The sequence below is a fragment of the Carassius gibelio genome, chromosome B23, assembly GCF_023724105.1.
Source record: "Carassius gibelio isolate Cgi1373 ecotype wild population from Czech Republic chromosome B23, carGib1.2-hapl.c, whole genome shotgun sequence".
In the NCBI taxonomy this organism is placed as follows: Eukaryota; Metazoa; Chordata; class Actinopteri; order Cypriniformes; family Cyprinidae; genus Carassius; species Carassius gibelio.
Window position 1 is genome coordinate 23212368 of NC_068418.1, and position 15138 is coordinate 23227505.

The 15138-nt window shown below is 36.2% G+C and overlaps 1 protein-coding gene across 1 annotated transcript; it reads left to right on the plus strand.

The window, feature by feature from the left end:
* Positions 1-347: 347 nt before the first annotated feature.
* On the plus strand, positions 348-14849 carry ppp1r14c (protein phosphatase 1, regulatory (inhibitor) subunit 14C). Its single transcript, XM_052594703.1, has 4 exons — positions 348-658; positions 9870-9953; positions 10920-10952; positions 12551-14849. Exons 1-4 carry the CDS (start codon positions 431-433, stop codon positions 12623-12625), a joined length of 420 nt encoding a protein of 139 aa, XP_052450663.1. The 5' UTR covers positions 348-430; the 3' UTR covers positions 12626-14849.
* Positions 14850-15138: the final 289 nt, after the last annotated feature.

The window sequence follows — 15138 nt, forward strand, 5'->3', positions numbered from 1 at the left end:
GTACGAACGGAGAGAGGGGCAGACAGATTGATGGATGGGTGGATGGAGAGAGAGAGACAGAGAGACGGATGGATGGATGAATGGACAGACAGAGAGAGAGACAGACGTACAGACAGACAGAGAGACAGATAGATAGACAGATGTCAAAATGTAATGGTATTATCATCTCATTCTGTACTGTGGTAATGGCACGGCTTGTTCAGGACCTCTGTTGTGTCCAATGAGCGCAGAGGGGTTTCCCGCTTCACCAATACAGTGCGCACTCCGGCACTCACAGCGTTAACGCGAGCGCGCACATTGGCTTGACATTCCCCTCCCACGCGCCTGGCGTCCTTTAAATACTTGCGCTGCGCTTTAAATAGCAGGTGTGAAAAACTGTGTCCCTACATACACCACCACCATCATCATCATCATCGCCATCACCGCCGCAATGTCCACCGCCAGCGCAGAGACCACCGCGCAGCTTCCGCCGGCCGCGGGCAGGGTGTTCTTTCAGCCCGGCGTGGGCTGCGCCGGCGCCGGACCGATGCAGCGCGATGACCCGGTGCAGAAAAAACAGGGCAAAGTGACGGTGAAGTACGACAGAAAAGAGCTGCGGAAGAGACTCATACTGGAGGAGTGGATCATTGAACAGCTGAGCGAACTTTACAACTGCGAGGTAAGACTGGACCCGATCCGCAACTGCATTAAAGCCTTTTAATTTCGATAATTATTGATCACTTGATTTTTTAATTTAATTATGTTTTTTTTTATAATTTATTTATTCTTATTGTAAAATAAATACTAAATACTAATATTATTTCGTTGCAAAAACAAAAATAACTATATAATTTTTTTATTTCTGAATAAAAATACATTACTTTATATCGTAATATATTATCAATCATTACAGTGCAGACTGGTGTTATCTATTCTACTGTATTTTATATACCGTGTATACACACACACACACAAAATACAACCATATAGATTAATAATTTTAATAATATCATATATGCCATATTAATAATATCTGCCAATGTGTCCCTTATCGGCCAGGCAAAATCATTAGTTTTCAGCTTTTTTCAGTTCATTTATTACTCTTCTTGGAGTAACTTGTGGTTAAGTGTCTTGATCAAGGGCTCAATGGTGATGTAGTGCATCAGCTCTTGAGGGGTTTAAAAAAACAAGGTTTTTAACCTCAAAGCTACACCATTCCCTCGGGTTTATAGGTTGATGAATTGGTCTTCTTTGTGTGATTTAGCTGTGATGTAATGCATGACGCTACAGCTATAGGTATCTTTAAAGTGTGGCATCCTTCAGCATCTCTGCTCATTTGAAGATGACCGAACATCATTCTGCTGACCTCTGTGAGGTGTCGTATTGCTCTGTACAGAGTGCTGCTCTCTTTTGTTCTTTCTCTATCCGTCTCTCTCACTTTTTCTGTTCTGCAGCAGCTTGCTTTTTTTTCTGCTGATGCTGTGTTGGCCCCAGAGAGACAAGAAAGAGAGAAACGACTAGTTTGACCTGTAAGGCAAAATATCGTTGAAAGGATTCTGTGTTTCCAAAGTCTGAATAAAAACCAGGAAATTGATATTTATAATCGATATGTGTTTAGAGTCAGATTACTGATGGCAGTAGTTCACTGACAATCATACTGCAGTGGCATCCTCATGGTGTTATGTACTGGTATCTGTGTGAGTTATATTCACTTTTTTTCTTCCATGTTAATTGTCTTTATTATGATAATCCTTTAGATGTCTGCTTTGAGCTTGTACATAGCATTTGTGGCAAATAAAATGCATTTTATTTGTGGTGTTAATCAAAACATCAAATAGGATGCTGTTTACAAGCTCAAGCATGTAATCAGATTTAACATGTGAGCTCATAAAGAGTGTTTACTTGGGTGCATTTAACGACCCATCACATTTACACTGAGACAAGAGGAGGAAGTCACACATATCCAATAACCGTTCACAACTCAATGTCTGGGCACCCAGTAACAGCAGGTTACAGTAGACTTCATGTAAACAACAGGACTCTGAATTTTAGTACTTTTGTTGTGTTTTTGACTCTTTTTTTTTTTTAAATGTCCTCATAGGTAATTTTTTAGTTGTAAGTTTTAGTGCTTAGTTTAATTTGATTTCATTTAACATTATTTATTTTTTCATTATAAGTAATATTTTATTTATGGTTTTAGTTAACTATAATAACCCTACCCTTGACAACAGGACATGGTTAAACATTTCCATTCAAATAAATATTCTGGCAACTTGACTCAGTTATAGTATTTTTTTTTATTTTTTTTATCAATATAGGGATACATTTCTGAAAACTTTGTATGGTTCAAAACATGTTTTTTATAAAGTCTGTTACATTTGGTTTTGGGATTGAATGTTACAAATTCGAATTATTTTTAAAAAGAAAAGGGAAAAACAGAAGCATGATATTTAAATCATAATCAGGGTTATAGTTAACTAAAACTAAAACACAGGGGCGTGATCTACTGGGGTGGCATAGGGTGGCAAATGCCACCCTAAAAGAAAGCCTTGCCACCCCTGCTGCCACCCCAGTTGGCAGCAACGAATTAAAGGTTATGGCCAATTTTAAAATGTACGAGCGCGAATCTTTCATGATAAGTGATCCCGCTCCGAATTCCCAAACTGATTCAAATGATTCGCGGTCCCCAAACTGACTCAAATGATTCGCGAACCCGCTTTGAACTCCCGAACTGACTCAAATGATTCGCGAACCCGTTCCAAACTCTCGAATTGATTCAAATGATCCGCGAAGCCGCTCCGAACTCTCGAACTGATTCAAATGATTCGCGAACCCGCTCCGAACTCCAGAACTGACTCAAATGATTCGCGATCCCCATAACTGACTCAAATGATTCGCGATCCCGCTACGAACTCCCGAACTGATTAAAATGATTCGCGATCCCCAAACTGACTCAAATAATTCGCGAACCCGCTTTGAACTCCCAAACTGACTCAAATGATTCGCGAACCCGCTCCGAACTCCCAAACTGACTCAAATGATTCGCGATCCCCAATAACTGACTCAAATGATTCGCGATCCCGCTACGAACTCCCGAACTGATTCAAATGATTCGCAATCCCCAAACTGACTCAAATGATTCGCGAATCCACTTTGAACTCCCAAACTGACTCAAATGATTCGCGAAACCGCTCCGAACTCCCGAACTGATTCAAATGATTTGCGATCCCCAAACTCTTAATAATTTACAAAGAATTAATATACTGTAATATTTACTGTAATATCCTCTTGTTGCTATAAAAACATACCTAAGCCATCAATAGCCTTTAAAATGGCTTAAATGCATTGTATAAAAAATAATGAGGCAATAATGATTGGTTAATAATAACACTGTTAAAATACATAATTTAGGCAAATGCAAAATAAACAATTAATGTACATGTTATTACAAATGCCATGTGATTGCTGCTACACTTACAGAACAAAATGCTTGTTTATAAAACGTATATATATTTAATTAAAACTTTTTTTTTCTGAGTTAGTAGATGAACTCTAACAACTAATACTGAAATTTTGAAAAAATCATATAAACATTTAATTACTAATAGACCTATTAAAAAAAAAAAGTTCCAATGAAAATGATAAGAATGCACAACAAAATTACTAAAACTTTTCCTAAATTTATGATAAAAAAAGAGAAAATATAAAAATGAAAACCTGAACCAGATAATTTGGTTTAATGTTAACCCTTTAAAGGTTGCTCTATGGCCTCCTTGAGTACAAGTATTAACTATTTGCAGTGATTGCAATGCATTGGCCAATCATTGAGTCTTAGAGCATAACTGGCTTGCTTTATAGCATCACGACTATGACTCAGTCGATCAGAATGAGTGACAGCACAGCGTAGATTAGATGAATTTGTCCTATAGTGAGAGAATGTATCCAACAGAGAAAAAGTGAGATAAAAATGGTGTAACGTTATTAGGATTTTCAGAGGTTAATTTCTGTGACTTCTGGGAGAAGAGGATTGGGGGAAAGGAATTAGAACAGAAGATGAGAGTAAGTAATTAAAAGGCATTGGATGGACAAATTCAATAGAATTAGAATAGAATATGTTTAGCAGACGATAAAACAAAGGAAAACAGGCAATTTGATGGTATAAAATTATAGAGATTTTTGGACTGGGAATTGAATCCATTTCTGCTTCGGGGAAAACAGCATGTCACCTCATACACACACTAACGACCCTCAACTATAAAGATGTGTGTGTGTGTGTGTGTGTGTGTGTGTCCATTTTCACAGCATGATCTCTGCTTTCTCAGCAGCCTCATCTGTGGTTACAAGGCTTACGAAGAACAAATGTAGGCTGCTTTTGTTGCGATTTGCATGTATCTGTGAGTCAGAGCTCTGATGGGCTTTGTCTTAGTAAAACAGGTCCATCTGGAGTTCATTAGCGTATTGAACGAGGTGGTTACGTGCAAGCATGGAGTCCTCAAATCAATGATGCTCACAAACTGCTGCCTAAGCTGTTTTCTGCTGAGGATTCTGTCTATTTTGGGCAGCGTGCAGCGGTTTGCAAGCATGCAGATTCTCTCTGTGTGATCATGGATGAATAGTGCTGTGAGAGGATGTGAAAGCTAATTCAGTAACACTGCTGTACTAAAATCTAATCAGAGTAGCAATAAAAGACACCACCAAAATATGTGGTTACAAAGAAGATGCAAAGTGTGTATTATTTCAACTTCATTATAACTTTATAATTTTAATGACTTGCAATGTAAATAAATATTCTGGTATTACGACTCAGTTTTTGCATACTTTTTAATTAATAACGTGGGGGAAATTATTGAAAACCCATGATTCTGTGTTGTTTAAAACAAAAAAATTTGACTGTGTTTTGGGGTTAAATGTTAGAAAGTTAAAGATTTTAGAATGAAAAAAAAAATTAAGCATGATAATTTAACTGTAATTAGGGTTGTTATAGACAAAAAATATACAATTAAAATAATATATATATTTTTACATTTTTATTTTAGCTAGTTATTTTAAATGGATGAACTAAAATAACTAAAATTTAAACTGAAATAAAATAACTTTTAAAAAGTCATACTAATAAAAATGAGAAGATCATGCAACAAAAATACAAATACCTTAACTAAAATGAAATTGAAAACAGAAAATCTAAAAAAATAATTTAAAATATTAATAAAAGCTATAGAAATATATATAAAAAAAAACTGATAAAAAATTAAACCTAATTCAAAACATGAATAAAAACTATCATTAAATGTAATGATGAAGGACATGATAAATGAATAAAATAAGTAAATAATAATGTATTATTTGAATTTGTAATATTTATATTTAATTATAGTTAATGAGCAATACTGAGTCACAGACTGCAAACAACTATTTTCCTGAAAATGGCAGCTCAACACACTCTGCATACTGACACACAACACAGCATAAAACACAGTGAGATGTGTCCTCTACATTCAGCCTATATGCCCCTGTCTGCAAAAGATACCCACAACCCCCCTCTCCGCTGTCTTCCTCTGCAGCGAGGGGGGAAGGGGTTTGTCTTTGATGCTGAGCGCTTCAGGGGTCTGTCTGTCTCTCTGATATCCCAGGCGCTGCTTTTCATTCCTCGCTAACTGTCTGTATTGGTGCAGTGTGTTTGTGTTTTGTATTACAGATGATCCTGTTGGCGTTTTTTTGTGTTTATCTTGGATTTTAACCTCTGTTTGACCTTGTAGTAGAAGCGCCATGACTTTTTGAACAAAGTGCATTTTAAAACCAATTTCCGAAAAGCTAATTTGTATTGGTGGTTATTATAAAAACACAATTACTGTACATAATACAAAAGTATTTGTCTTAAACAGTGTGACACAAATGCATGCTTACATTGGTCACACCGATTTATAATTATTTTATGCTAGTCAAGGCTGAATTTATTTGATCAAAAATACAGTAAAATTAGTAATATTATTACAATTTAACAAAACTGTTTTCTGTTTTAATGTATTTTAGAATGTAATTTATTCCTGTCATCATTACTTCAGTCTTCAGTGTGACATGATCCTTCAGAAATCAGGAATAAATGATACATTTTAAAATATATTTAAATAGAAAAATGGAACACAGTAATTTTAAATTGTAACAATATTTCACAATATTACTGTTTTTACTGTATTTCAAATCACATAAATGCAGCCTGTAGAGCATTTGTTTATATATAAAAAAAAAAAAAAAAAATTGACTAGTATATTGTATAAATGTCAAGACCTGCACTTGCATGCAAAATACAAAAAAATAAAAATGCATGTTGCATTTACATTACATACTTGTTTTATTAAACTATATAGGGTTGAAATTTGTCTTTTTTTACTAAGGGCACTACTAAAGCACTCAAAAAAAATTACTTCATGTCACCCTTGCCTTGTAGAGACCAAATTTATCATCTTCATTCTGCCAATAGGGGGACCCTGATCATAATTCACCCGTGACAAACAGAATATGCATGCATGCACGGAGTATTTCATGAGCACATATGTGCGCAGTACAGTATAGTCTGCTTGTTTGGGTTGGTATTCAGTCGTGGTGTGTGTGTGTGTGTGTGATTTCTCAGCATTGCCGCTGGCATTTCTGTGTACATTTCACACTTTCCTGTAAGACCTCTCTCACACCAATGCCTGTTTGCTTTTCTTATCTGAATCCTCTGTGATCTGACCTGTCTGGTTCATGAGGGAGGGAGACGGCTTCCCTCTGCTCTGTGTTTGCAGAAGAGACACCAGTCGACAGCACGATGAGACCCAATGCACAAATAGGTCAAGTGAAGGTGTCTGTGCTGCTTCTGCAGTCTGGAGCGCTCATTCAACTCTCTGGCCTGACAGCACACACGGTCACTACCCACAATCCACCTGCAGGGCTTTTCATTCACAATAGACTGACATTACATGCAAGCCACTGGAAGTAAAAATTGTTTCCTAAAATGATTATGATACTGTAGTGGCCATAAATGATTACTCAAATGAAGCATTAATGATAATGACAAGAAACCTTTATAAATGGACTGCAATGTCAATATATATATATATATATATATATATATATATTTTAAATAAGTAATACATTAATTGCCATAAAAAATTAAGTTATTAAAGTACACATGAAATCAAAATGACTATATTTACTTTGTTCGCCTAAATTGATCGTTTTGTGCTGAACAATTCATCCATGCGAGTCAATCCACACAAAAAAATTTTTTGGCTTCATAATCTTTAATCAAAATCTGAAAATGCCCCTCCCCTCTGCATTGGAGGACCTTCACTGATGACGTAGGCTTGAGGAATTGGGCGTCTGCTTAATCCGTAACCACGCCCCTCCAACTGACAGCAGACAGGCTGCCTGTGTGTTTGCGAGCATTGACAGCGCGTGAAGGGAAAGATGGCGAGGAAGTGCATTTTTGGTTGTGGAACTCACGGAACACTTTTCCCTTAAAATTCCCTCGTTACGGTCCAGATGGATCGATTTTATTACATTTCGAGGAAGGAGGGATAACAGAGTGTTCACGGATGTGCTCGAAACACTTCTTTTCTCGAAACACTATTTTCCTCATTTATTATTCCGTTTCTCTCGGAAATACGTCACAACACTGGAGAAAAGCCGTTTGCAACTTCCGTTTCACGGGGACTTTAATGTATATTAATATAGTAATATTAAGTATTATCAAGTGTGTGTGTGTGTGTGTGTGTATGTGTGTGTATATATATTATATTCAGTTTCTCATAATATTCAGTAAACAATTTTCACACACACATATTATATATATTATTAGTGTTAAGTAGCTAAATCATACATTTATTTGGAAGAAAATGTCAGTTGCGCTTGTATGTGCAATACAACAACGTTGAGGTATTGCTAATGTGGTTGCTAAGTTTTTCTGGTGTTTTTGGATGTTGTTATGTAGTCTCCAGACTATCTGCTTGGTGCACCAGTGTGAATGTAGCTAATTAAATGATTATTTGAGAAGGCTGATGGCCCCTGTGTCAACTTATCTTGACTGATGTTAGATCAGTCCGTGATTGATTGGTCATGTCTTGGCGGTTGCATGACTGATGATCTGCTGATGGTTGAGCTTGATCTGCTGGAGTCTTTGTGGCTGGTATTGTCCCCTTCAAAGAGAGCACACACACAGACAAAGGTCTGAAATATTAGTTCTTCTAATGGTGAACGTGTAAACGCATGATGAATGAGCCAATCTGACAGCAGGCAGGCGACTGATTGGATCATTATTTTCAGCTCTAATAAGGTTAAAGGCACTATGCTAGTGTACTAAAAGGCTGATTTGTCAAAGTCTTCACTGAAAGTGCATATGTGAGTGTGTCTGCTTTTCAGATTTATAGTGTTAATATGCATGAATGTGCATCCATTATTGTTTGTCTTAAGAGTAAAAGTGTGTCAGAATAAATGTACATGCATTCACAATATCCACCTTTTGTCTGTATGCACAGCTCATAGAGATATTCTTGAGGAAACTCATGAAATTAGTCATATTTTTGACGGAATCCCTCTTTTAAAGGTATACAAATTCTCGATGCTTCATTGTCGGTTTTCTCTCACCGTATGAATCGTAGTGTGCATTTTCTTCTCAACCTCCCACGCTTTCTTAACACACACACACACACACACACACACACACACACACAGACTCATCCTTATTAACTCTGCAGACCAGCACTAATCATTTTAACCTGCTTTTCGCTAAATCTCTCCTTTTTTCTGTATTCTCTCTCTCTCTCTCCCTCATTTGAGCTGCTAGTAAACTCAACATATTGAAAAAAAAAAAAAAAAAAAAAAAAAATATATATATATATATATATATATATATATATATATATAAAAATAAATGTTAAGTATTAATAAATAAATGCATTTGAAATGCAAATTCTGAAAGATTATTTGTACCGTTGGTTATTCAGAAAACAATTCCTGCATGTAAAAAAAAATAAGTGTCTTAAACACTGTGGCACAAATTACACATTCGCATGTTTACATTTGGTGAGACATTTTGGTTCGATCAAAAATACTGAAAAAACAGTCATATTGTGAAATATTATTGCAAATTTAAATAACTTTTTTTGTTTGGATGTATTTTAAAATTTATTCCTGTGATACAAAGCTGAATTTTTATTATCATTGCAATAAATCAGTGCTGGTGTCCTAAAGTATATGAAAACACTTAAAATCCTAAATAAATACAATTTAAAAAATCCAACATAATGCAGGGTAACGTGGGGTAAATCTGTACAGCGAGTCCTGGATTTGTCCTTGGATCTGCCAAACAAATGCAGAATTAGCTGAAACGCTCACAATCCCTGGCACTCACACAGACAGAAATGACAAATGTTGTTTCATAATGATTGTGTGTACGGATGATGTATATTATTCCACCGCTCTCATTTGCCAAACAAGCCAAAGTGATTGCTACATGGAAAACACTTCCCATTCCTTCTCTCACCTTTAAAGAGGCGAGTGTATTTATAGAGCTCATCTCATCTGTCTGTCATCACTGGCACATTCTGGTTAATGACCCTTCAGAGTGTTCCCTGATGTTCTCTAGACAGCTATTTAAACGGCTCTGATCTACATATAATTCAGAATTTCTTGGCTGCTGATCTTATCTAAACCACATCCATCCAATCTGCTAGAATTCCTGCACTAATGAAGAACAGGAAATTAATTGCTTGGGGGTTTCTTTTTAATTCTTGGTGGTTTCGGAACTGCAAAATCCTTTAAAAAAAAATAGGCACATACGAAATCTCATTTGTGATTTCTCACTCTGTGATGTGTTCACTTCCACTAATGTTGCCTGGTCTCTGCTTCTACAGGAAGAGGAAATGCCAGAGGTGGAGATAGACATTGATGATCTCCTGGAGGTGAACAGTGAAGACGAGAGAGCCATAAAACTACAGGTAAAGCCCTGTGATGTGTGAGCATGTGTTTGCAAGAGAATGCATTTTCTTATTAGTTCACCCGAAAATAAAGTATCATTTGCTCACCAGTGGATCCTCTGCAGTGAAATGAGTCCAAACAGCTGATAAAAACATCCCAATAATCCACACCACTCCAGTCCATCAGTTTAACGTCTTGTGAAGTGAAAAGCTGCATGTTTGTAAGAAAGAAAATCCATCGTTAAGCTGTTTCAAGTTTAAACCATTGCTCCTCGCCAAAATATGAGTCCATAATCCATAATAACACTTCCCTCAGTGTAAAAGTCCACCCCCTGTCAGCCTCTCACATCAAAAATTCACAATCATATCTGTTTAGATGTTTTGAACTTTTTTTACTTATAAACTATAAAGCTTGATCTGTGCATATTTCTTTCCTGATTCAGATGAGATTTTTTTTTTTGACTTGAGAAAGCAATATTAAGGATTGTTGACTTGTATTAACCCAGAAGCAATGGTTTGATGTTGACAAGATGTTAACTGATAAACTAGAGATGTGTGGATTACTTGTGGATTATTGTGATGTTTTTATCAGTTGTTTGGACTATCATTCTGATGGCACCCATTCACTGCAGAGGATCCACTGATGAGCAAGTGACATAATGCTAAATTTCCCCCAAATCTGTTTTGCTGAAGAAACAAATTCATTTACATCATTATGTACATCTACAGCTAATTTTCATGAGGTTTTTATGTTTTTAACTAGCTAGCTGAATCATCAGATCTGATTTAATATCACAGATATTTGAAAGAAACTCTAGCTCCTCCTTGAGGGTGGTGTAAAAACACCTTAAACATTAAAAACCAGGGCTGCACCACCCTAGCTGAGATTTCACTCTCTAGTCTAGTTTAAGTCTGTAAATCATGAAGCTTCTAAAGTTGTTGGTGGGTGTCTCAGTTGGTTGATATCTCTCTGTTTCTGTCCCTCAGGAATCACTGTCAGACTGCTACAAGCCCACTGATGTAAGTCATAACGTAAAATATAGGCCACTAACACAAAGCTCTGTTCCAAAACCTACTTAAATGCCTACATAGACAATATTTTAAGGCATCATGGATGCATTCACAAAGCAGAAGAAGAATTTATAGCCACATTACTCTTCCTTATATTTTTATATAAGTAACAGTAGTCAAATATATAAATAAATACATACAATAAGTCAAATTTTGTTTGCTGTTCACAAGCAGTGTATGTGGCTCGCGTGACTCACTGCATGAGTGCTTCATATCAGTAACTTATGAGGCTGCATTTTTATTACTACAAATGCACACACACCGCTTCAGGACATGCTAGTGGATTTCATATAAATGCATTGGCCTGAAAACATGTGTGTGCTTAAAGAATTCATTCAACGCTATGAAAATCATAAGAGCTTCCGTAGACACAATAACCCACTGACCCACACACATGCAGATGCCTTTGCTCTAACTGAAACACACGTTTACTTGATTATTGAAATTTAGAAGTACATATGTTGTTTTTATTTGTTATTTAATTATATATATATTATATATATTATATATATAATATATATATATATATATTGTAGTTTATTATATATACACACTATGGTTCATAAGTTAAGAAAAAAATTCCTTAAGAATATTATATTCACTTGAGGCTGCATTAATATGATCAGAAATACAGTAAAAATGGTAGTATTGTAAAATATTATTACAATTTAAAATAATCGTTTTCTATTTGCATATATTAAAAAATGTATCCCTGTATATGCAATATTGAAAACAATGTATCAGTATTTATTATTATATATGAATACATATTATATAATATAAATGTCTTTACTGTCACTTTTGATCAATCTAATACAATATTAGTAATGAAACTGTATAAAAATTAAATAATAAAATATGAATTTCTTTAAAAAGAATTTGTACTTTATTAATGAAAAATATTTAATGTAATTTTTATCTTTAGACATCTAAATAGACACTAAAACACACTCAGTGTATGCATCTGTAACAATATGAACTTCTTACTCATCGGGAAGGAGGCGGGAACCGGCGCACAATCAAAATACATTTTAATAATCACAAAATAAATACAAAACGGCGCACCAGCCCCTCGCGGACGACTGGTGCGCGCAAATAAAAACCAAAACATAAAATAACGTCCCAGGCCTGGTCCTCTCTCGTCCTTCACGGTCGTCGCTCCAGTTTTATATCCTTCCATCTCCTACGTGGGACTCAAAACCGGCGGTGGGGCGCAGGTGTAGCTCATCTCCAATCACTACACCTGGCCTCACTCCTCGTTCCCACGCCTCTCGGCCCCGCCCCACTCGCCACAGCATCATTATCTTATGTTAAATGAGAAGCAAACACACACACACTTCCAGTTCTCTCTAATCTAATCACAGACCCTTAAACACCAACATGTGCTCTTGTTTGAGTATGTGAGCATTTCCGCTGTCAAAACCAACCACGTGACCTTGCAGCTGACCTACAGCCACAGGCTTTACCCTCACACAGACAGTCATTGAGCAGAAGAGAATACATACAATCTGTCTCACTCTCTCCTTCTGTCTCTCTCTCTTCACCAGGACTTTGTGCGCGAGCTCCTCGGCAGGATAAGAGGAATGAGAAAACTCAGTGCTCCGCAGAAGAAAAGCTTTTAAGTGCTCGACAAATGCCAACGACAATCCAGCTACCTGAACTACAGGTCCCACAATCCATCACTCAGCACAGAGTCGACCTCATACAGCCCTAAAGGACTCCCCGGGATTCATGTCAATATACTAGAGTTCATTTTCCAAGGACCCTGACTTTGTTCAGTACACCTAAATTGAGTCATCCATTTCCCATAGATCACACAATAAATCCAAGAGTGCAAAGTTCATCCAGGACCCAGTCAAACAATCTCAGCAGCAGCCGCGTGGGACAGTCTGATGCTCCTGTCCTCAACCTCTCAATGGGTCACATTATTACACTGTTTGGTGCAGCATTACAGCTATTTTTATGACTACAAAGCTATTTTATATAGCCTATTGAATGTTTTTCCCCTAAATAACTGTCTTTGGTCTTTTTCAAATCATCTGATCCTGGATCAGCAGTGATAATCACCAATATCTGTCTAGTTAAATTTCATAAATTTGCACAACAGTCATTCTTCCCTAGAATCCGTACTTCAGCAAAGCATTTTTGAATATTTAGGTTCATGAATAATAATTGGCCAGAGTGCATATCAATCTGTCATATTTTTCACGGCCATGTTAATCTTTCAAGAATACTGAACTGTTCTTGAAAGGTCTGTGGCTAAAATAACTACTTTCATAAAGTGAAGATGATTGTGGTATGATAAAAGTTCAAAGATTTTGGGTGGGATGTGATGGCAAGGTAAAGAAATGAGACTATATTCGGAAATAAAGGAATAGTTGATCCAAAAAGGGAAAATTTTCTTAAAATGTATTCTTAAACCTCAGGCCATCCAAGATGTGGATGAGTTTGATTCTTCATCTTGTTCAAAGAAATCTAGCATTCCATCACGTGCTAACAGCTGGATCTTCTGCAGTGAATGGGTGCCGTCAGAATGAGAGTCCAAACAGCTGATAAAAACTGTTTGGACAAATGCTTCCGGCCAAAATATAAGTCCATAATCATGTTTGCTATCAGCTGTTGGGATTCTCATTCTGATGGCACCCATTCACTGCAGAGGATCTATTTGTGAGCAAGTGATGTAATGCTATATTTCTCCAAATCTGTTCTAAAGAAGAAGCAAACTCATCTACACCTAATTGGGAGTAAAATTTCAGCATTTCTTTTATTTTTTGGGTGCATTATTCCTTTAATTACTAGTGCATTGCATTGTGGAAGTATTCTAAACCATACACTGCATATTTTGGCAAATGCATTCATGTAATGTAGCATACATACTGTATACTGCTGTATTAGTAGCTGAGCGTAGTATACTAGTATTGTGAACATAGCCTGAGTTTTGTCAACAAGGGCTGAAGTGGAGTGGATCTTATAAACAGATATACTGTGATGATGGTAAGTGTTCATCTAATGATCAAGCTGGATGAGGTATCTAGTTTGACTCGAGACATTACTGAAAGCACGTAAATCATTGAAGTCTAGGCTTTTATCTCCTTTTTCCTCATACAATTTTACATGGAGGTTGCCAAAGAATATAAAATTGTTGAATATTAGCGTATTATAAAGTGCTATTGGTGTAAATTGGTACATGTATATTATGTTTCGATCTAAAGAACATTTAATCTTCGTGTCATTGGGTGTCATGGGTCAGATTTGTGTTTGGTGGTGTAAGTTGTTAAACTAGGAATCCAGGGGAAAAACTATGGTGCTGTTTAAACTTTTAACCCTCTACAGCGTGGATGGACGGTGTTTTTTGCAGGCCGAGAGAAAAAGGGCAAAAATAAACAGATTCGCTCTCGACTCTGGATGAATCTTCTGTTCCGCTATCCATTTCTGTCGGCCTGCATCTAAATATCGTTGTGGATTTTAAGGAGTTTGCGCGTTTTCAAGTATGTTTAGACCCTTCTCTCAGAGAAGAACTTTCAGGATTTAGGCTGATCTCTTTTTTATTTTATTTTATTTTTGTTTCTAAAACGTTAGAGATGTATTTGAGTGTACGAAAGCTTTATTTATGCATGTTTTATTGGCATGATAGGAACGTTTTGGATCGCTTACTTAAGCGATGATTTGTCTTTTTCTACATTATAACAAGTATTACTCTTATAAATTATTAAATTCACAACTTTTTATTAATTTTTATTGACTGTATAACTGGGTGTTTTAAATTGTTAGTTTTTTTAGATATATGTAAAGTGTGTTCTTTTGTGCTGTTCTATTTAAAATAAAGGCGAAATGTCTGAATTGTTATACACATTCTTCTGCTTCGTTGAATTTTATTCACACAAATGTACAGTAGATCAAACATGTCTATGTAAGGTGTGTGTCATGCAGTTATGCATTATGATGAAACACGTTTTCTGGGTTCTTTCAGTCACAAATTTGCGTCTCATTAACGAACATGTCACATTATTCCTGAAAATGTATTTATCTGCTTACTTGCTACTCTTGCTACTCTATGCTTATAGACTCTTGTTGTCCAATTAAGATTCTCACGAGTCCTCCCTAAATAATGTGGACAGATCTGTCATTTGTCTAT

Bases quoted from the DNA above. Each gene is read 5' to 3' on its own strand.
- ppp1r14c (XM_052594703.1), top strand. From the start codon at position 431: ATGTCCACCGCCAGCGCAGAGACCACCGCGCAGCTTCCGCCGGCCGCG. The intron at 659-9,869 runs GTAAGACTGGAC...CTGCTTCTACAG, and splicing joins GCGAACTTTACAACTGCGAG to GAAGAGGAAATGCCAGAGGT. The intron at 10,953-12,550 runs GTAAGTCATAAC...TCTCTTCACCAG, and splicing joins ACTGCTACAAGCCCACTGAT to GACTTTGTGCGCGAGCTCCT.